The sequence below is a fragment of the Myxocyprinus asiaticus genome, chromosome 42 (genome assembly GCF_019703515.2).
Source record: "Myxocyprinus asiaticus isolate MX2 ecotype Aquarium Trade chromosome 42, UBuf_Myxa_2, whole genome shotgun sequence".
In the NCBI taxonomy this organism is placed as follows: domain Eukaryota; kingdom Metazoa; phylum Chordata; class Actinopteri; order Cypriniformes; family Catostomidae; genus Myxocyprinus; species Myxocyprinus asiaticus.
Genome location: NC_059385.1, coordinates 14,359,283 through 14,382,454, shown reverse-complemented (window position 1 = coordinate 14,382,454; position 23,172 = coordinate 14,359,283). Strand labels below are relative to the sequence as shown.

At 40.7% G+C, this 23,172-nt stretch overlaps 1 protein-coding gene across 3 annotated transcripts in view; it reads left to right on the top strand.

Annotated features, from left to right (window-relative positions):
- The first annotated feature begins 4,409 nt into the window (after nt 1-4,409).
- Nucleotides 4,410-23,172, top strand: part of LOC127432511 (E3 ubiquitin-protein ligase CBL-B-like) — an 89,223-nt gene continuing 70,460 nt past the window's right edge. For all 3 annotated transcript variants that reach the window (XM_051683687.1, XM_051683686.1, XM_051683685.1), the window contains exons 1-3: nt 4,410-4,669; nt 5,253-5,415; nt 6,798-7,048. In XM_051683687.1, coding sequence (XP_051539647.1) covers nt 5,263-5,415; nt 6,798-7,048 — 404 coding nt within the window. In that variant the 5' untranslated portion in view covers nt 4,410-4,669; nt 5,253-5,262. The remainder of the gene's footprint in view (nt 4,670-5,252; nt 5,416-6,797; nt 7,049-23,172) is intronic.

Genomic DNA, 23,172 nt, shown 5'->3' with positions numbered 1-23,172 from the left:
CTAAACACAGCTGCCACCTCAAGCTGGTTTTAACTGTTTTTTTTTTTGTTTGTTTTTTTGTATGGTAAGAAGTTGGCAACAATAGGATACATACAATATTCCACTGAATTCACAATATGCATTGTTGAGTCTAAATGTTACGAAGTGCTCTTTGATTTCAGGATCTACAGTGATGGGTTTTTGTGTTTTTTCTTTGTGGTGGACAGATTTAATGTGAGCTTCAGCAAGACTTACAGTACTCCAGAAAGACTGGGAAAGTGAGTAAGGAAAGCCTCCCACTGCACGTAGGCTGTTCTGTTTAGATCAGAAATGATGCCATTGGAGGAAATCCGGTGGGTTAGAAGCTAAATGGGCACAGATGAGTCTAGTGCAGGCAAAATGCACTTTTTACTGTCAGGCTGCTCTGATATTAATTGCCCCCCGGTCATTCCCACTGACACAGTAAGCCATTTTACATTTCCTGAACACACACAATCACATTGGCACACATAATTCCCTGATTGAATCATCATATATAAAAGACTTCCTATATGGAAAGCCACTAAATTCAAAATTAAAATTTTCAGTCTTATGGCAACAGAGTCTATGCATGGTTGCCACTGCCATAACAACATTTGAATTTTAATTATGATGGCTTGACAAAGCCAACATACTGTTATTCTGCAAACTTGGTTTAGGGTTATTTCAAAATCCCTAAACCAGTGCTAAACATTTTTTAACACTAACTCCTCCAAGAGATTTCAGGCTACAGCCACCAAACTTTTCTAATTGGTCGGATGTGGTTTTTGAATAATGGACAACCAAAATTGGAAAAATCACATAGACTTACATTGATGGAATGTTCAAATGGACCAGTAGAATGCTTGTTAACTCAAACTCCAAATGTAAAAAATTCAAATGTAAACAAACCCACAAAAGGCCTTTGATCTGCTTTAAGATGCTCTCTCTCTCTCTCTCTCTCTCTCTCTCTCTCTCACACACACACACACACACACTCTCTCTCTCACTATCTATCTATCTATCTATCTATCTATCTATCTATGTGACAGTCTGTCTGACTATCTATCTACACTAGCTAGCTTGCTGGGTGTTTGTCTTACTGTAATGCCTGTATAACAATTAAAGATCAACCATTTAAAACTAGTTTAAACTGTCAGACAAGGCTTTGTCAAAGCAACAAAGTATTGCCAAACTATTAGACCAATCCATGATATTTTACTTTATTTTGAACTGCTACATTGTGATGCCTGTTGCAACACTAATGTCTAAAAACAGATCTCTCTGAAATACAGAAATGTGCTTAGTTATTATGGCAAAACAATTACCCAATGATATGCTTCACTAACTTTTCAGTGTATTGCGCCAAAGCCAATCTGCTGAACTGCTATGTACATTATTATTTTGGTTGAAACAGATGCAATTTGTTGCACTGTAGATTGATGCTTTCTATTGGTTAGTGCAATTGTACTTAACTTGTATGTTTTTTAATTGATGGTGGAGAAATAGGGGGTCTTGGCCAACCTGAAACCGTCTCTTTCACTCTGGGCTCTTTTGCCTCCTCCTTTTCTAACCTATTACCACATACTTGACCTCCACAGGTCAGGAAAGAGTTAATCGATAGCAGGGTCACATTCTAACAGAGACGCAAGACATTATGCTGACCGTATGTTACTTTTGAGAGGAAACCAGTTATGCTGACCTTTCAGCCATTCTTAACAATCGTTTTACATCTGAAAAAATATATAATTTTGTATATGCTGATATTAGCAATATTTCATATATATCATACCATATTTCTTTATTATATCATTAAGACATGTTTACATGTATTATAAATTGTATGAGGCAGAATGTATGAGTCATAATAAGCATAATATCTGCAGTGAGATACCAACATTAGCGTCTGTAATGATACGATTGTTCCTCCACTCTTGTGCAACTCCATTGCTCCTTTTTCTCTATCGCTGTTCTTTTTTTCCTGAAAGATATGCCCGGGAGACACTGGATCACATATCCTGTGTGTATGTGTGTGTGTATGTGTATAATGTCATGGAAGAGGAACTGAGAGCGTGGTGCTTTAATAAGCACTGTGCTGTATCATGTGACCTCCTGGTCATGGCCTTAGGGACACCCGTTCTCGTTACAAACATCATCCATGATTTCTTTTTTTTTTTTTTGCTGTGGATGTGGGCAAGTTTACAATTTCTTAATTCTAATCAGGCGGTACATAAAAGCCAGGGTGCAATTAAATTTGGCATGTAAATTCTGAGAAACCAAGAAAGAAACTTAGAAGGGATATGTGCTTATCACATACACAGTTTCACATGATCCAAACAAGCCTGAGCATTTTGCTGTACACATTAAAATTCTGAACATGGTTCTCAGGTAAATGAGTCATGTATTACATTTCTGATTTCCTTTTCCTAATTGACAGCTCAGAGTCCATGTGTTATTGGGCCATTTGAAATGCTAAAGTAATAACAAATGTGTTTTTTTTTTTTTGTTGTTGTTGTTTTACCTTGGCACAATGATAAAAAATGAGACTGCAAACATAATAGGATACCATAACATCATGATAATTTTTCATAAAACAGGAATACAAAAGGAATCTTATCAAAAGCCTCTGGAATAGTATACACACATTGCACCATTATTAGATTTATATCACTTGTACCTCAATACAAAACATTCTGCTTCATATGGTGTGCATACTCTTGTGTGTAAAAGTCTTCAGATGCACAGATGTTTAATTGTTTTTCTGTTTCCTGTTTCACTGTTAGGTGCTTATACCCTGTTTTTGTAGTGGTTTGACCTCACAGTTTCACATATCACGTTCTTGTAACTGTTAGGTTTCACATTGACTTTTCTCCATACCTAATTAAACAATAAAATATTAGGATAGGTAATTCATATGCAGCTGGTCTCAAGGGACAAAATGAGTGGAATATCAATATTAAAAATTGCTGTCATTGTTGAAGAGGCCTTTGCATAGCCAATCTGGTTTATTTTTACAAAAAAATGATGATACATCAAATGCCATCCTATCAAAGAATCATTTCAAAAATATACTGACATGACTTTAAAGGGATAGTTCTCTCGAAAATGAAAATTCTCTCATCATTTACCCACCCTTAGGCCATCCCAGATGTGTATGACATTCTTTCTTCTGGAGAACACAAATGAAGATTTTTAGAAGACTATCTTAGATCTGTAGCTGAGATACAATGCAAGTGAATGGTGACCAGAATTTGAACCTCTAAAAAGCACATAAAGGCAGCATAAAAGTAATCAATATGACTCCTGTGGTTAAATCCAAGTCTTCTGAAGTGATATGACAGGTGTGGGTGAGAAACAGATCAATATTTAAGTCCTTTTTTACTATAAATATCCCTTTTCACTTTCACTTCCCCATTCTATTTCTTTTGTTGTTTGGCGATTCACATTCTTAGCGCATATCACCACCTACTGGTCGGGGCTGGTCAAAGGTGGAGATTTATAGTAAAAAAAATAAATAAAAAAATAGCGACATAAATATTAATCTGTTTCTCACCCACAGCTACAGTATCATTATGATTCCGAAGATATAGATTGGAGTCTCATGGATTACTTTTATAGTGCCTTTTTGAGCTTCAAAGTTCTGGTCACCATTCACTTGCATTGAATGGACCAACAGAGCTTAGATATTCTTCAAAAAAATCTTTGTTTGTGTTCAGCAGATGAAAGAAAGTCATACACATCTGGGATGGCATGAGTGTGAGTAAATGATGAGAACATTTTCATTTCAGGGTGAACTATTCGTTTAAGCCTTCACATAAAAACTCTGATTAATAAATTAAAAGTGAAAGTAAAAGTATGTTATGATGATGATCACTTTGAGTACCGTATGATCAATTTAAAACCATCATGATTAAAGACTTTGATGTTTTGATGAATCTAAACTTAAAAAATACAACACATAAACTCTCTTATAATACTAAATAGCCGTAAATCTATAATGAGAGGACAGAGAGTAAATAGAGAGGAAGAACATGTAGAAGATGAGGAAGAACATCAAGACATTCCTCCATGAATGACCAAGACAAAATGTTCAGCCAATGATCCACGTGGTTTTAGAGACCTAAACAACAGGATTTGTTTTCCATCGGAGAAAGTGAAGACGAATTAGTACAATTTGCATAATAGAAACAACCTACGAAATGTCATTGCGTCTTTATGTACGGAAATATTAAGTATGCGCTTACAGTCTTAAACCTAATTGGTGATTGGACAACTCCATCCCCTCCACGCACGTTCCCTCAAGTGACTCGCCATCTGATTGGACGCCAGAGATCGATTACTTCATCAACTCCGCCCCCTCGGCTCCGCCCTGCCGCTCTCGCTACAGAGCAGTTTAAAACGTACACTGATTTTAAACCGAGCAGCGTCACGAGCATATCACACACCGATTAGAGCGGGATTTTATAGCGTTTTACGCGTTCTGCGTGAGGATACGGAAGGGCAGCTCGTAGTTTGTGAACATCTGGACAGATATGTGACATTTTCCTGGCATCGACGTTGCGTTTTTCTTGCTTTTTGTTTGTGAGGGACCTCCCTTAAGCTTCGGGAACTTGGGAACTCTCTCCACTGACATTCCTTGTCTTGGCAGCTACACTGTTTTCGTTTTGCCGCAGTAAGTCTGGAGTTTACAACCCTGCTGGAGAAACAAAACAAGAACAATGCCAAAACCAGCCTTAGCGGGTTGGGTGGTCTTAGCTTGTCGACCAGTCTGAGACCTTTTAGCTGGTCAGACTGGGAGACCAACTTGAACCGGCGAAGACCAGCCAACCAGCTAAGTTTAGCAATTTGCCTGACATTACCAGTGAATTCTTACTCTGATTAGTTGTCATAGCCTTTGCACATTCAGTTGTTTTCATTACAGTGTATGTTGTTGCATTATGCTCTTTTAAACAGTGTAACTCCGCAATCCTTGATTCTTGTGCAGTGGTGTTAAATCCATTACTATTGTTTACTGTTGCAAGGCGAGCAGTGCTGTTAAAGTAGCTTAATTTTTGTTGACTAGTCATTTGAACTAATCCTTGGGTTTGTACTATGTATTTACTGTGTAACCAAAAGTTAGTTTATTTGTGAGACTAAAGGAAAAGTTTTCAGTCCAGATGCAGTTAATGATACTGTCCTCGAGGTTTGTATGATCACACATCTGCTCGCGTGTGTTTTGTTGCCTTCATGAGCGACATTTCGTCTCTGTCTTACAGTGTGCAGAAAATGGCAACTGCTCTCAGTGGACGCCCACCTAACAATCGGAAAGGCCGTATTTTAGGCATTATCGAGTCCATCCAGGACGCTGTCGGACCCCCCAAACAAGCGGCCGCGGACCGTCGGACTGTCGAGAAGACATGGAAACTCATGGACAAAGTAGTGAGTGTCTCGAGCGTGTGTTTACAGTGTTGCTGATGATGACGCAACAGCGCTTCCTTTCCTCTCCCTCCCGGAGAGAGTTTTCCATTAAGTCGGTTGTTTGGAAGTGCATGTTTGATACATTGTAACAAACTATTTACTGAGTAGCGACAGGCGCGAGAAATTTTGTTGCAGCTGAATTCAACACAACTGGCTTACTTAACCTGAAACGCTGCATGAAATATATATATATATATATATATATATATATATATATATATATATATATATATATATAAATATAAATATAAATTTGATATTAAGTTAAATCTATCTATCTGTCTAGAGGTAGAATATTTTATTTGATATATACATTACATAGCATATCCATCTATAAAATAAAGCATATACTGTGTGTGTGTGTGTGTGTGTATGTGTATGTATGTGTATATATATATATATATATATATATATATATATATATATATACACCGATCAGCCACAACATTAAAACCACCTGCCTAATATTGTGTAGGTCCCCCTCGTGCCACCAAAACAGCACCGACCCGCATCTCAGAACAGCATTCTGCGGTTATCTGAGTTACCATAGGCTTGATCAGTTGGAACCAGTCTGGGCATTATCTGTTGACCTCTCTCATCAACAAGGCATTTATGTCTGCAGAACCTCCGCTCACTGGATGTTTTTTGTTTTTGGCACCATTCTGAGTAAATTCTAGAGACTGTTGTGTGTGAAAATCCCAGGAGATCAGCAATTACAGAAATACTCAAACCAGCCCATCTGGCACCAACAATCCTGCCACACTCCAAATCACTGAGATCCCATTTTTCCCCCAATCTGATGGTTGATGTGAACGTTAACTAAAGCTCCTGACCTGTATCTGCATGATTTTATGCACTGCACTGCTGACACACGATTGGCTGATTAGATAATCGCATGGATGATTGTTGGTGCCAGACGGGCTGGTCCAAGTATTTCTGTAACTGCTGATCTCCTGGGATTTTTACACACAACAGTCTTTAGAATTTACTCAGAATGGTGCCAAAAACAAAAAAACATCCAGTGAGGGGCAGTTCTGTGGACAGAAACACCTTGTTGATGAGAGAGGTCAACAGAGAATGGCCAGACTGGTTCGAACTGATAAAGTCTATGGTAACTCAGATAACCACTCTGTACAATTGTGGTGAGAAGAATAGCATCTCAGAATGCTATTCTGAGATGCGAGTTGGTGCTGTTTTGGCAGTGCAAGGGGGACCTACACAATATTAGGCAGGTGGTTTTAATGTTGTGGCTGGTGTGTGTGCGTGCGTGTGCGTGCGTGCGTGTGCGTGCGTGTGTGCGTGTGTGTGTTGAAGTTTTCTAAACCTGTGGTATGTTTTCGTAGGTGAGGTTATGTCAGAGCCCCAGGCTGCAGTTGAAGAACAGTCCCCCGTACATCTTGGATATCTTACCTGACACTTACCAGCACCTGAGGCTGATTTTGTGCAAATATGAGGAGAACCAGAGACTTACTCAGCTAAGCGAGAATGATTATTTCAAAGTGTACATCGACAGCCTGATGAAGAAATCTAAACGAGCAATCCGCCTCTTTAAGGAAGCCAAGGAGAGAATGTACGAAGAACAGTCACAAGACAGGTAAGAGGCTCTGTTTATCGCTTCTGGTCCGATTTACACATGGCTTGGTCTGTGATTTGTAAATTAAAGCATAGAATTGTTTTTGTTCATCATGCAAGGAAAGGAAGTGTACCATAGGGTTTTCACGGTGTACGGTGTTACCGATTTTACTCGGTCCAAGGGACAACACCGATGTGAAATTTTATACCGGGTAAAAGGGGGAAACATTATGAATGGAACTTCCAATATCAATACAATAGCCTAACGAATAGAATAGGCTTAAATAAAGAATAGTTGCCTAATGAAGAGTTTGCGACCCATGATAAATGAACCTAAATAAAGCATTGAAAGACAGATGTTCTTTACCAATGTATAAAATTACACATGCAGCAAAGTACGGGCACTGACAGAAGACGTTTAATTGCAGGTAGCGAATATAATGTGCATGATGGGTAACTGTAAGACGTCTCGGATTCGGAATGACACAAGAAATGCTGTTAGACACACAGACACGTGCTTGAAGAAACACACTTATATTTTTAAGAACAGATGACAGATAAGCTGTCTATGCGCATGTCTGACACGCTGTTTGTTCGGAGGCGTGCAGTCTCGTGGAACGCACGTATGTAAAGGGTGCTCACGCTTTCTTCTTTCAGTCTTTTTTTTTTTTTTGACCACTTCGTTATTTTAATTGCTTTTTTGTTTTGTTTGAAGTGCAATTTGAATTTAGAAAAGTTTTTATTTTTTTAAATAAATGAATTTAATTTTCAATGCAAAATCACTCAAGTAAGAATATTCACCGATCACTGTTGACGGTGTAATTGGATATTGTGATATTTTTTTGTTTTGTTTATTAAAAATATCGTGAACATATTTCCTGCATATCGCCCAACCCTAGGAGGGAACAAAACAAATTTATTCACACACATTCAAAGTCAATACCCTTCCGAAGCAGCTAAACTGGGTCCTGGAATGAAAGGTAATAAAACGCCGCCATTAAACCCACAACAACCCACAATAAGTGATGTATTTTCCAGACAACAAAATACCCGACCGGTAGCCCATGATGGAGAAAATGCAAAGATGAAGTAGGTTCATTGCCAAAGAGATGTTGCCCTTCACAACTGTTGAAAAGCCATCTTTCAAAATTGTACAACACACATTTTAATTGAATTTTTTTTGGTTTCATTTGAATTTTTAGTTCAAATAAATAAAAAATAGAGTTCAAAGTTTGAAATCAAGCTGCCTTGCATTATTGTGTGGGCTATTGCTTAACGAAAATTACCCTATACTACCACTTAGCATCCAACCAGTAGTAAGTCGGTTTGAACGTGAACACCGCACCAGTGTGAAAATTATAATATTGTGGCAAGTCCAGTGTACGGCTTTGTGAACAGAGCAAGGATTTACAATTTTGTCTGAATCTATGTGCTTGGGTGCATTACATTTTTTTTTTTTTAACACCAGCAGATGGTTTTTAAGGTAATTTTCGGGCATTAGAACAGTTTTCAGTCTCATTACTTGACCAGTCCTTTCTTTTTGACACTGATCTGTTGCCCTTTGAACATTCGGTCGGATGGACATTGGAGAGGTCAGGTCACATGACTTCACATTGTTCATTGAGTTGGCACTGGTGTTTCATGTCAACTTGAGTCATGGCTAATTATAACGGAAATCCAACTCTGATCAAGAACAGCAGCTCTAATGAAAGAGGCTGACCCCCTCTGGATCTGAACCCTTGGTGGGCCGAGCAGACTCTGCACAGAGTGGGAACAAAGTGAGAGAGATTATTAACAGAGCAAGTGTGTCTCAGGCATAAGCTGACACATGAAGAATAATCTCCCTCTGGGCTATTAGAGCTCTGGACCAGCCTGTGCACTTCAGACATGAAACACGGGCATTGAATGAGAAGGAAAATCTTAGTATTCTGGTGTACTGACAGCCAAGCGTAACATTCCCAGCATCTGGTTTAGAGCTGAGACCCACATCAATTAAACTGCATTTAGGCCACTGACTATTTAGGTAAATACAGCACAGTTTGAAAACGTATCATAAGGCTTTTCATATTGCCAGGAAATAATAGTATATTGGTGTACATTCCAGTATTTTTGAATGGTAACTTTGGCTCAGCTCAGTTTAATTTTAGCAGTGCTTTGGATCACAGCTTCACCAGAATCCGCGGGGATGAAATGGTACAACAAAAGAGCCAGGCCAATGGGCGATAAACTAAAAAGTGTGTATGTATGTGCATTTTTGGGATGACGGAGAGGTAAAGCAGCATTTGTTAGCCCGAAGACGTCAACTGACTGGCCGTCCTGACATGTTGTCATCTCCAGAAGCAGCGACACGCACTCCGGACAGAGCAGGGATATCGGCTGACAGCCCCTCCTTGTCTGCCTGGTCACTCTTCCTTAAGTCCCTGAGAAAAAAATACTCTGCCTTTCAGTCTTTGGCTCTCTGTCCCACACAATGGGAGGGACAGTAATGTGTCTTTTTGGAGATTGCTGAGAGGAAAGGAGGGCAGAAACACTGAGGAATGGACAGAAGAGGCAACAGGATAAGAAAGAAAGAGAAGATGCGTGTGGAAAAGTAAAGAGAGTTCATACTTAGTGCAGGGGGGCCTTAGGGAGACATCAGTATGGAGAACTGGTCCCAGGCCTGCAGCCAGGCATATTTGTAGAGGCCCTGCGTGTGCTACAGTAATTATAATGCAACTCCTGAGCCCAACAATGAGACACTCTCTTTCTGTGTCTCTCCCCTAGCACCCTCCTGCCGTAAATATCATCAGTGCCACACAAGTTAGAGAGTCAGTGGATGACAGAAACCTAAAAGCGGCTTCTTTTGGCATGCATGTGGTTTTATGCCAGTTTTTTTGCAAGTATGCAGGTCTACAGTAAATTAATTAAAACTTGTATGTAAAAATGTAAAAAGCAATAATAATAATAAAAAAACTTTCTCTATCTGTAAAAAGTCATGGAAATTAATAAAATAAAATATTTTTTTATAACCAAGTGTGTGTGTGTGTGTGTGTGTGTGTGTGTGTGTGTGTGTGTGTATATATATATATATATATATTAGTTTTTTTTTTTCTTGTTTTTTTTTGTGAGTGCTGCTCTATAAAATTATTTCATAAAAATTATTTGGTATCTGTATCACAAATTACTAGGAAAAACAGAGAAAATTTGGAATTTAATGTTCAAAAAAGGTGTGGGAATCCCAAATTTATAAAATAGGATTTTTTTTTTCCATTCTCATGCCTTATTTTTCAAACTTAGCTTGTGTTGACCTCATCTGTGTTACTATTTTTCTGTGTTTCTGTTGTGCAACAGCTGTGGGTAACCCCCCCCCCCCACACACACAAAAAGATCCACAAAGTTTCTCTTGGGAGGCTAAAAATAAGAAACCAGCTTTTGCTTTGTTTCATAAACGACAACATTTTTAACAGCAGTGAATTTGGAACAGCTGTTATTGTTTTAATGGCACAATGGTGATATAGATGGCCGTCTTCAGATTCCTTTGTGTTGTAGCACTGCTACTTAAGAGGGCATGACTTGACAGTCAATCCTGTTTGATAATTATCAGAGGATTGCTGAGATTCTGAGTTTCCCTCTTACTGGAAAGGTCCAAATGCATTACTATCTATTAGTATTGATGTTAAGAGCCGGACAAAACAGTGGTCTAGATCAGAGATGAATGGGGCGGATGTATTGAATCTAGGGACGGTTGGCAAGCTTCACTTTATATGGGGCTGAGGTGGCAATCTTAAGCCTTGGAGTTCACAGTTTGCTTGTGCGCTGTTGTTTCTCATTTCCTTTTAATCTCTTAAGTGTCTTTTTTTGGTGAAGGAAATGGATAGCATTGTGGAAAGAAGCATGGAGCCATGCAATAGACCAGCAGATACATGGAACTTCACAGAAGCCTCAAACTTGGCCTTTTTGCACACTTACTGACGTGCTCGTGTCTGAATCATAATGCACCGAGAAGATCGACAGATGTTTTAGTGTTCCTGTGGCTTTGAGCTGTGAGTAGATGAGAGGGAGACTGCTGTCAACAGAGATAGAGACCTCAGATGTACTGTTCTAAAACTCGCTGAAAAAAAAAAAGAATCTGAGGTTTGGCCTTTAAGCGGGCCACAGGCAGTGGGGACAGGCCAAGGAACTATTTTGCATTTGCATCATGTGGTAGCTTGCCCTGCTAAGCTGTGAGATCATGCTGTTTATTTACCATCATCTGTGGGTAATTGAAGGACGAGGTGTTTGCTGTGTTATGCAGTCTCCTCTCCCAGTCCCGTCACCTCTACAAATGAAATGATGGAAATATTTATTGTAGCTCAGAGAGGCCTTGGCAAGAACTTGTATCCCTCTGAGAAAGGTAATATACAGCTCTGGCTCACAAGTGGCAGCCATCCGTTTACATCCCCTTTTTCAAGTCTCTCGGGTTAAAGCTGCTTTATAGCCATGGACGTTTTTTGTTTTCTGCTGATACGCAGAAAGTTTTCTGACAATTTTTGTGCTGCCTTCACACTTTTCACCTCTATGTCTTTTGCACCTGTAACCTGTGTAGGCGTTAGTACCGTTATGTTAAATTGGTATTTGAAATGTTTACGATTTCCTTAAAACACAGGATGTTTACCGCCCTCACAGAAGAACCATCCTTAATTCATGTCTAACCACAAAGTTTTAAATGATCCTACACGCATGACCATGTTTGCGAAAACTCTAGCTACAGTGTTCTTCTGCTAGATGCTTCTCTGCTTAGATTTTTCTAGAACACTTGGTGTGGATAAACACAGAGCTCTGGTTGTTTGCAACTGCCTTATTTTAGAGGCAATTACCTTCTGCTGTGAGTAATCAGAAGAGGTTCAACATGTTACGGTACACATAATGCAACCTAATGTTACATTAACAGACTGTCGGCACACAGGAACACTTCCTTAAAACTCAATGTCATAGGATGATTCTTGGACAGAGCACTTTGCCGGAACAGGCTGGACATAATTGCTAATGCTGCAACAAATTTGATCACGCAAAGAGCAAATGGAAAAGGTCAACAATGTAGGTTTATCCTATTCAAGACGCCGTCTGAGTCGGTGATGAAAAGTCGAAGTGAAAGTGCAGACATTGATGGAAACAGGGCTGTGGATTTGAATCTGCTAGGCAGGGGAACTAAGAGACAAGCCTGCCTTGTTTCCTTTGACCTTGAGTAAGCAAACTGCAGACAGGATCTTTTAAAAGTTTAACTTGGTTATTCTCACTGTGCAAGCAGAAGTTAATGTTCAGTGTTTTCTTGCAAAGAACTATAGCTTCATTTGACTGGTGATAGTACTTTTAAACTTTCTGTCCAAAACCCATTTTAGCACATTCCAGCATGTAGCAAATCATGTCCCCTATCCAAAGTAAGAATTTCATTATCTTTCAGGCCTTCACTAAAATGTATATTATTATTATTTTATTAATTGTTGGAGGCTAAGTGGATAGAGTTGTTGTAAAAAAACTAAAAACTTTACAGGAAAATCATTGTTGTGGCTTAGGGGTTAGTATGCAAGCTCTGACATTTTGAGCCTTGGTGCTCATATGGGTGACAGGAGTTTGAACCTGGCTCACATAATTTCCCAATCCTGCCTCTCTTCTATACAAATAAAAAACACTTTCCCTAAATAGTTACATGTGGTATTTTAGTGCTAAAACCTGCATCTTATTGCATACTATCCACACACAATCTGGGCTAGTTTTAGTGGGCACAACTGAAGTAGCAATGAGTTTTTAAATTAAGTCGTTGTCATTTTCCATGCAAACATGCCTTCTGTCTATGTAATTTAGGCTCATTGTAGGTCACACTTCATTCACAAAACTGTGCTATTTGCTTGCTGCAATAAAATCACACTCTTACTGCCCAAGGAAATCAGATGGTAAACTAAAATTTCTTTTAAAGAGACATTTCATATCGAGTGTAGCAGTAATTCATCAAATGATGATTAAATGATGGAGAAGAGTGTTATAACCTGGCATATACCTAGGTGCGTGGTGTAGTCAAGCACACTTTCAGCAAGTTAAAGAGTTGATTCAGGTATCTGGATCACAGTGGTGATGGTGGTGTGGTGCTCTACAGTCCCGGCAGAGTGTGCCATGATCGTAGTTGTCTGACTCATTCTCTGCTATAAAGTGCTCAGAACCAACCTGCAAGATCGGAATTGCGTACAGATTTTGTAGACTCATTTGCACTGTTGGTGGATCTGCATACATTTTTTAGTGAACCAGGTGCTAAACCTGCATAGACAGCATGTGCAAATAAACGGCGCTTTGAGCAGGCGCAATTCATTTTTAGTGAATTACCCCACTGGACTTAATTGGAGTTATTTACAGACTGATAAACCTTGAAAAAAGTTAATCATCCCCCATTGAGAATGAAAGGAAAATGTAACCTCCCCCCATCTTGGAGCCTGCACACCAAATGGGTCGCTCTCCATACCCCTACCCCTGTCTTCTACAGCTGCATCCAACATACACACACACACACACACACACACACACACAGAAGTTCAAACAGCCAAATAAGAGTGGAGCAGAGCCAGATGTTCTACTCAATTAGGGGTCTCCCCACTCTCTGGTCACTCTTTCATGTTTTTTCTCTCTCTTTCTTTTGTCTCATTGTTTAACGGTGTCTTTTCTCCTTTTGGAAGGCCGATTAAGTCCTCCTGTGGTGTAATTTTGATCATGTTTATATCTCTTAAATTGCCTTGTCAAACGTTGTGCCAGCACAGTGATTAATGAGTAGAGGTCTGTGTTTGGATAAAAGCGCAATTAGCAGCTCTCATTCTACCACCAATCAGATGGGACACCACAGACCCTATACTCCCCCCACACCCCACCACGCCTCGCTTACCACGCCGTCTGCTCTGCAGAGGGATGATGAGGTTCATCTGGTGCCTGGTTAATGATGGAAAAAGCTTCATTAATGAGTAAGTCATGGCCCGATTGCCAGCTTCAGATCAGAGAGATAGCACTGAATGCTGCTTGGAATTGGTCTTAATTGGTGAAGCCTGTGCTTCCCGACCAATCTAAAGAAATTCAGAATTCATTCAGCCTCTCTGTTTTTGGCAGTTTGGTAGAACTGGATGAGAATTCTAAAGACTGAATCAAGTTTTATCCAGACCTTAGAGGAAGTGAGTTGCAAGGGAGGCTGGGGGCGAAGACAGGAAAGGAAAGATGCTTGGATTTATAAACTCTAGAGGAATGGCAAACACACACATACAGTTACAGGACCAGACACCCTGTTCAACCCAATCTTTCTGCTGCAAATCAGTTCAGCTACACTGGGCACAAGGATCTGTTGTGATTTTTTTTTTTTTTTTTTTTTTTTTTTTTTGCTTGTTTGGATCCGGTGCACAACGTCATTTCACCCTCAGAATTTCCCTTTATCTTGAAGAAAACTCATGGAGGAATAAAATGCCCCACAACTTCCTGGTCTAGTGTTTCCCCTCCACATTTATCCGTTTACTATGTACACACATACACATTCAGGCCCGAAACATATTGTGCACACATACTGTACTTAAACACAAACACTTCTAACCACGTGACTCGATTTCACAGTCTTTTTTTTTTTGTGTTCTGAAATATGTCTAGGGTTGCCAACTGTCCCGAAGTAGCCAGGATGTCCCGTATTTTTCTCACGAGCACCTATTGTCCCATATTTAAGCGGTGAAAAGCCCCGTGGATGGATGACGAAGCACTCAAAATGCTCAAGTGTTCTATATTCCTGTAAAGTTGTTAACCCTAAATGTGTTGGAACACAATTCATAATGCGATGCAAGTACATGTGAGTAGCGCAATGGCCAAGCCACTAGCAACGCATTGGCCAAGCATTTATGACTATATTTGAGTAAATACACAAAGTGTTTATGGCCTTATTATCAAGCAAGCAATGCCAGAGATGCCCCCCCCCAACCTCAGAAACATATCACCCTCTTGTCTACCTCACATGAATGTCTCCTTTTGTCCATTCCCCCTAAAATTAGGGGTTAAATCATAGCTGATCTCATCTGGAAAAGCTTGCTGACTGAATGCCTCCACTTTCCCTCAAGTGAACATCTAATGAATTATCAGCTTTTGAGGTATCATTTGTGTCTCCGCTGGTGGTTTTAAATGTCAGAACATCTGCTCACCTCTTTTGCATCTTGCTCTCTAATATCTCCCTCATTCTCTCTGTTTTTTCACTCTGTCTTGTAATCATGCGTCTCAAGTGTCACGCGGCGATGTTGTGCTCATGAACTGAGTGGGTGGGTGTCACACTTTCCATAGTGGCGAGAATGTCTTTCTGTGAAATCAGAATCAGAATCAGCATTATTGCCAAGTGTGCTTACACATACAAGGAATTTATCTTGGTGACAGGAGCTTCCAGTGTACAATAAAAATAAAATGAATTATACACATACGTACAGACACACACATACATACATACATACACATGGGTAGTGCAAATCTAATACAATCTGTTATGTACTGTGCAAATGTTTGTTTTGTTTTTTTTGGTGTTTTCCAGAGGAATGAAATGGCAGAAGAGGTTGGATGTGTTGGATAAATATAATAAAGACTAAACTGTGTATTGCACATAGTTATTGCTCAATGGGGTAATTTAACTGTTGATGAGATGGATAGCCTGAGGGAAAAAACTGTTCATGTGCCTGATGGTTTTGGTGCTCAGAGCTCTGAAGCGTCGGCCAGAAGGTAACAGTTCAAAAAGGTAGTGGGCAGGGTGAGTGGAGTCCAGAGTGATTTTTCCAGCCTTTTTCCTCACTCTGGAAGTGTATAGTTCTTGAAGGGGGGCAGGGGGCAACCAATAATCCTCTCAGCAGTCCGAACTGTCATTTGTAGTCTTCTGATTTCGTAGCTGAATCAAACAAGACAGTTATTGAAGTGCAGAGGACAGACTCAATGACTGCTGAGTACAACTGTATCAGCAGCACCCGTGGCAGGTTGAATTTCCTCAGCTGGCGAAGGAAGTACAACCTCTGCTGGGCCTTTTTCACAATGGAGTCAATGTGGGTCTCCCACTTCAGGTCCTGTGAGATGGTAGTGCCCAGGAACCTGAATGACTCCACTGCTGCCACAGTGCTGTTTAGAATGGTGAGGGGGGTCGGTGTTTCTTCTAAAGTCCACAATGATCTCCACCGTTTTGAGTGTGTTCAGCTCAAGGTTGTTTTGACTGCACCAGACAGCCAGCTGTTTAACCTCCCTTCTGTATGCAGAATCATCGTCATCTCGGACGAGGCCGATGACAGTGGTGTCGTCTGCAAACTTCAGGAGCTTGACAGAGGGGTCCTTGGTGATGCAGTCATAGGTGTAGAGGGAGAAGAGTAGTGGGGAGAGCACACATCCCTGGGGGGCACCCGTACTGATTGTACAGGTGCTAGAAGTGAGTTTCCCCTGTCTCACAAGCTGCTGCCTGTCCGTCAGAAAGCTGGTAATCCACTGACAGATAGACATGGGAACAGAGAGTTGGTGTAATATATTCTGGAGTATTGCTGGGATGATGGTGTTGAAAGCCGAACTGAAGTCCACAAAAAGGATCCTTGCATATGTCCCTGGTCTGTCCAGATGTTGCAGGATATGATGCAATCCCATGTTGACTGCATCATCCACAGACCTGTTTGCTCGACAAGCAAATTGAAGGGGATCTAGAAAGGGTCCAGTGATGTTCTTCAGGTGGGCCAACACCAGTCTCTCAAATGATTTCATTACCACAGACGTCAGGGCGACAGATCTGTAGTCATTAAGTCCTGTTATTTTTGGTTTCTTTGGGACAGGAATAATGATTGAGCGTTTGAAGCAGCATGGGATTTCACACTGCTCTAGTGATCTATTGAAGATCTGTGTGAAGATGGGGGCCAGCTGGTTAGCACAGGATCGAAGACACACTGGTGAGAAACCATCTGGGCCTGAAGCTTTCCTCGTCTTTTTTTTCCGAAAGACGTGGATCACATCATCTTCACGGATCTTAAGTGCAAGTTGAGTAGCAGGAAGGGGGAGGAGGGGGGTTGCAGGAGGTGTTGGTGTTTGTGTGAAGTGAAGGTCAGAGTGGGTGTGGGGAGTGAGATTGGGCCTTTCAGATCTGCAGTAGAACACATTCAGGTCGTCAGCTAGTTGTTGGTCCACCACAGGGTTGGGGGTAGGGGTCCTGTAATTTGTGAGTTGTTTCATGCCACTCCAAACTGATGCAGGGTTGTTAGCTGAAAACTTGTTTTTCCAGCTTCTCAGAGTATCTTCTTTTAGCCACTCTGATTTCCTTATTCAGTGTGTTCCTGGCCTGATTGTATAAGACTTTATCCCCACCCCTGTAAGCATCCTCTTTGGCCTGACGAAGCTGCCTGAGCTCTGCTGTAAACCACTTTAAATAAGTCCTAGTAGGAATGCACATATCCTCACAGAAACTGATACAGGTGCATCTCAATAAATTAGAATGTCGTGGAAAAGTTCATTTATTTCAGTAATTCAACTCAAATTGTGAAACTCGTGTATTAAATAAATTCAATGCACACAGACTGAAGTAGTTTAAGTCTTTGGTTCTTTTAATTGTGATGATTTTGGCTCACATTTAACAAAAACCCACCAATTCACTATCTCAAAAAATTAGAATACATCATAAGAAATAAAAAAAAAACATTTTTAGTGAATTGTTGGCCTTCTGGAAAGTATGTTAATTTACTGTATATGTACTCAATACTTGGTAGGGGCTCCTTTTGCTTTAATTACTGCCTCAATTCGGTGTGGCATGGAGGTGATCAGTTTGTGGCACTGCTGAGGTGGTATGGAAGCCCAGGTTTCTTTGACAGTGGCCTTCAGCTCATCTGCATTTTTTGGTCTCTTGTTTCTCATTTTCCTCTTGACAATACCCCATAGATTCTCTATGGGGTTCAGGTCTGGTGAGTTTGCTGGCCAGTCAAGCACACCAACACCATGGTCATTTAACCAACTTTTGGTGCTTTTGGCAGTGTGGGCAGGTGCCAAATCCTGCTGGAAAATGAAATCAGCATCTTTAAAAAGCTGGTCAGCAGAAGGAAGCATGAAGTGCTCCAAAATGTCTTGGTAAACGGGTGCAGTGACTTTGGTTTTCAAAAAACACAATGGACCAACACCAGCAGATGACATTGCACCTCAAATCATCACAGACTGTGGAAACTTAACACTGGACTTCAAGCAACTTGGGCTATGAGCTTCTCCACCCTTCCTCCAGACTCTAGGACCTTGGTTTCCAAATGAAATACAAAACTTGCTCTCATCTGAAAAGAGGACTTTGGAACACTGGGCAACAGTCCAGTTCTTCTTCTCCTTAGCCCAGGTAAGACGCCTCTGACGTTGTCTGTGGTTCAGGAGTGGCTTAACAAGAGGAATACGACAACTGTAGCCAAATTCCTTGACATGTCTTTGTGTGGTGGCTCTTGATGCCTTGACGCCAGCCTTAGTCCATTCCTTGTGAAGTTCACCCAAATTCTTGAATCGATTTTGCTTGACAATCATAAGGCTGTGGTTCTCTCGGTTGGTTGCGCATCTTTTTCTTCCACACTTTTTCCTTCCACTCAACTTTCTGTTAACATGCTTGGATACAGCACTCTGTGAACAGCCAGCTTCTTTGGCAATGAATGTTTGTGGCTTACCCTCCTTGTGAAGGGTGTCAATGATTGTCTTCTGGACAACTGTCAGATCAGCAGTCTTCCCCATGATTGTGTAGCCTAGTGAACCAAACTGAGAGACCATTTTGAAGGCTCAGGAAACCTTTGCAGGTGTTTTGAGTTGATTAGCTGATTGGCATGTCACCATATTCTAATTTTTTGAGATAGTGAATTGGTGGGTTTTTGTTAAATGTGAGCCAAAATCATCACAATTAAAAGAACCAATGACTTAAACTACTTCAGTCTGTGTTCATTGAATTTATTTAATACACGAGTTTCACAATTTGAGTTGAATTACTGAAATAAATGAACTTTTCCACGACATTCTAATTTATTGAGATGCACCTGTATATGATGTAACCGTATCTGTGAGCTCGTCCAGGTCTGTGGCTGCAGCCTCAAAAACACTCCAATCCATGCAATCGAAGCAGGCTTGTAGTTCCTGCTCTGCTTCATTGGTCCATCTCTTTACAGTCCTTACTACTGGCTTGGTTGATTTTAATTTCTGTCTGAAAGGTTGGAAGAAGATGAACAGTGATCAGAGAGTCCCAAAGCTGCTCTAGGGACAGAGCGATATGCATCCTTTATTGTTGTGTAGCAATTATCCAGTATGTTCCTGTCTCTGGTGGGGCATGTGATGTGCTGTTTGTATTTGGGCAGTTCACATGTGAGATTTGCTTTGTTAAAATCCCCAAGAATAATAATAACTGAGTCTGGGTATTGTTGTTCCATGTTTGTGATTTGATCAGCCAGCTGTTGCAGCACTGTGTTCAAACACGCGTTTGGTGCGATATACACACTCACCAGAATAAACGACGAAAACTCCTGCAGCGAGTAGAAAGTCTTACAGTTAACAAGGAGCACTTCCATATTAGGACAGCACATACTCTTTAAGGTTGTTACATCTGTACACCAACTTTCATTGATATAAAAGCATGTTCCACCGCCTCTCGTTTTCCCCGTTAACTCCGCAATGCGATCTGCTCTGAACAGCTGGAAGCCCGGCAGATGTAATGCGCTGTCCAGAATGGCTTCACTCAGCCAGGTTTCTGTGAAGCACAAGACAGCAGAGGTTGAAAAGTCCTTGTTTGTACGGGTGAGGAGATGTAGTTCATCTGTTTTGTTAGGAAGGGAGCGGAGATTCGCTAAGTGAATACTCGGCAGCGCTGTTCGAAATCCGTGCCGACGGAGTTTGACCAGGGTATCGGCTCATCTCACTCGCCTGCGTCTCTTGAACAGCAGAGCTGCGCCTCCAACTAAAATGTCTAGCAAAATGTCTGAATATTCAAAAACCAGGAAAAGATTGTCTGGTACATGCTGTCGAATGTTCAGCAGTTCGTCTCTGTTAAAACTGACTGGAAAAAGATTACTAAACACAGGACAAACAAACAAAAACAACAAAAGAACTGAGGAGCTCCACACCGAGGCAGCCATTCGCGGTGCCATCATGATGATACTACAGAGCCCCGTTAAGCCATTTGTGACAGCTTCTAAAATGACTGTTAGTGCACGTTAGTGTGTTATTTCTAAAATGGGTGGTGCGGGCAGCAGGTGGAACTTCAGGATGGATTCAAATCAACCCAACAGCAAATTAATACCAGTCTCCACAGCTGTGTCTCATGCTGTTAAGTCTCTTGTAGAGAGAGAGTGGAAATAGGAGCGGAAGAAGAGAAAACAGGCCTTTTGTTTTCATGTTTGTTCTGATCCGCTTATGTCCCATCAGATCTCTGGGTTAGGTCCTGGTGTGGTCCATCACGGCAGATGTCTGTTTTAAAGAATGGAAACCTGCCTTGTTTCCTGCAAGGTTAGGTGGGGTATCGGGTGTGTGTTTATATGCCCATTTGGTTGAGGGAATGATGAATGTCTAGTGAGGTTTCACAAGTCTCCATATTGGACTGTGTTTTGTCTTTATGTCTCTGTGGTGCTGGTCTTCTGGGAGTCTGGCTGACAAGCTTGATTTATTGTGATGTGTTTTCTGCCTTCTCTCTGTTTCCTCATGTTCTCTGCAACACACATGCGCGTGCACACACACCAGCAGGCCATCTGAGCCCAGTCAACATCCAGTGCTGTTGAGAATGAAATCCCTGGAGACAGACCGTGAACAAACAGCTTAAAGCCAAAAGACTTAAACATACTGAATGCATATGGAAATTCATTTTTGAAAAACATTACATTATCTTATCCTAATGTTGCCCATTCATGTTGCAATCTCTTACTCTGTTCAAAAACCTAGTGAGCTGCCTTCCACTTGCATTTCATTGCAGTAGGATGCTGCCTATGTTCGCTATAGACAGCAGTCCACCAGACTAGGCTTTAGAACAGAGCTTGTGTCCTGTGTGTCTGTGTATGAACTCTTATGGTTATTGCCATACATCCAATTTATGTAAATGAAGCATTTATTGTGTGTGAAATGATGAAACCTTAAGGCAGCCACAGAAGAACACCTGCTGTAGCACTTTTGAATGACTTTTGTATTTTTCCCACCAAAGCAGCCATGACCTCATCAGTGGGACCACATAAATGTTACTGTTGGCCTGTGCACTGTGCTGTTGAAGCATGTTTAAGTACACAGGAGCTGGCAGCAGCTTCTATTCTTCTAATTCTGATCAGAAAACATCCTGAGGCTCCACTCAGCATAATGTGGCTCCGAAACTGCCTGCAGCACTGTGACCGACTCTCTACCTCTGTGTGAAAGCCTGTTAAATTGCCAGACTGGATTAGTCCCTCTGGAATCGGCTGCCTTCTGTCTGTCAGTCAAACTGAGTGATGTGTCACTCATTACTGGGTGTGAGAGATGTTTTCCAAGCATGTGTTCTCTTCAGTTATCAGTCCATTTCAATAAAACACATGATTTCCTAATGAGCAGTTTAATTCTTTGTGATCTATTGTTAAGGTGCTTGCTGATGAAAGCATCAGTATTACTCTTGCTCATACTTTGGACAAACCCCTAACCCTAAGTTTGGCATGTTACATGTCCCACCCTGTTTGTTTGTGGTATGGAAATAAAGAATACTTTAAATTGTGTGGCTTTTTTTTAGAAGAGGTGTGCTATTAGGCCTTCTTTTCAAAGCTTAAAGTTTTTGGCTGGTGTATGATAAAATGGGTGAAACAATCCCATAGACATAAAGTCATATCTAGGGACTTTGGGATGGGCTCTTTTGACATGGGCCACTAAGCAACCACCCAGCACACCCTAGTAACCCCCTATCAATATCCTAGCAACCACCCAGAAAATATAGCAACTGCATAGGAACGTGCATAAAACACTCAAAGCACCTTAGCTACTAAATAGTGACAAATGCATGTGCAAGTAAAAATTTTTTTAATGATGTGTGTGTATTGTTTCTTCAGTGAGTGTCTTAAGATAACAGAAAGGCTTCTTAATTTGTCCATTAACAGCTTTTAAGTATAAGCAGCTTGTTTTAATTACAATAATGAAACTCCTGGACATCTCAGACTTTTGCTTTAAAATATCATAGCTAAATGCTTGGACATGCCCCCAGTGTGTGTGCGTGTGTGTGTGTGTGTGTGTATGTGTGTATGTGTTCGTTTTCAGGGCACTCACACTGATAAGGCAGGATAGATCCTCCAACAACCTTCCTCAACTGAAACTAGTATTGATCTGCTCCATCCTGGATACAGCATCCTCTTTTAGCTGAACAGATAGCAGGTTTATTGTGAAATGAGAGATGTACCGGTGGAGAAACAAACTCATCACTCTCTATTAAGTTCTTCATAAGGTTCTCTGGCCTCAGGAGCTCTGAAAACCAGACCTAACAACCTACACTACCCAACCACATCTTTTTGCATTGTTATTTTGTTTGAGGCATGTTCTCAATAGACAGACAGAACAAACTTGGATGTGCCTTGATCTATATGTTTTTGGACACTTTTATGGATAGAAACAGAGAAAAAGTGTACTATGTCAACTTGTGTACTAGAAGTACACAATCATAAAGAGACCTTAATGCTAGCAGACATGGACTTAAACCACAAAACTTCACAAATGTTGATTTCATGGTGTCTTTAATCATAAGTTGTGTAGAATTGATTAGAATTAGAAATGCACCAAGAATTCTAGACTCTCTGCAGACACTGAAGATTATCTCCATCTGGTGCAGAGTATGTGATGTCTTGTCCTTCTCAGAGCAGTTGATATCGGCACATAGGAGCATGAAAAATCTGTCCAGCTGTTGTGGTAAGTTTCTGCCTCTTATGGTTGATCTTGACAGCCATACCCACTACAGCTTCCTGAAGTAATCACTGCACAATCTGTTCAGCTCTTTAGTGTTTCACCAGGAAACAGGATGTTGACGGGCCAGATATTGTTCCCTTTGTTTACCACATTTGTTTGGACTCTACAGTGTAAAGCAAGCTTCCAGCCAGAGGCATAATATATACTATACTATATAATAATGTCCCTACACATGCTTTTGTAAGAATGAACATTATGTACAGTATGATGGTCATTAAAGAC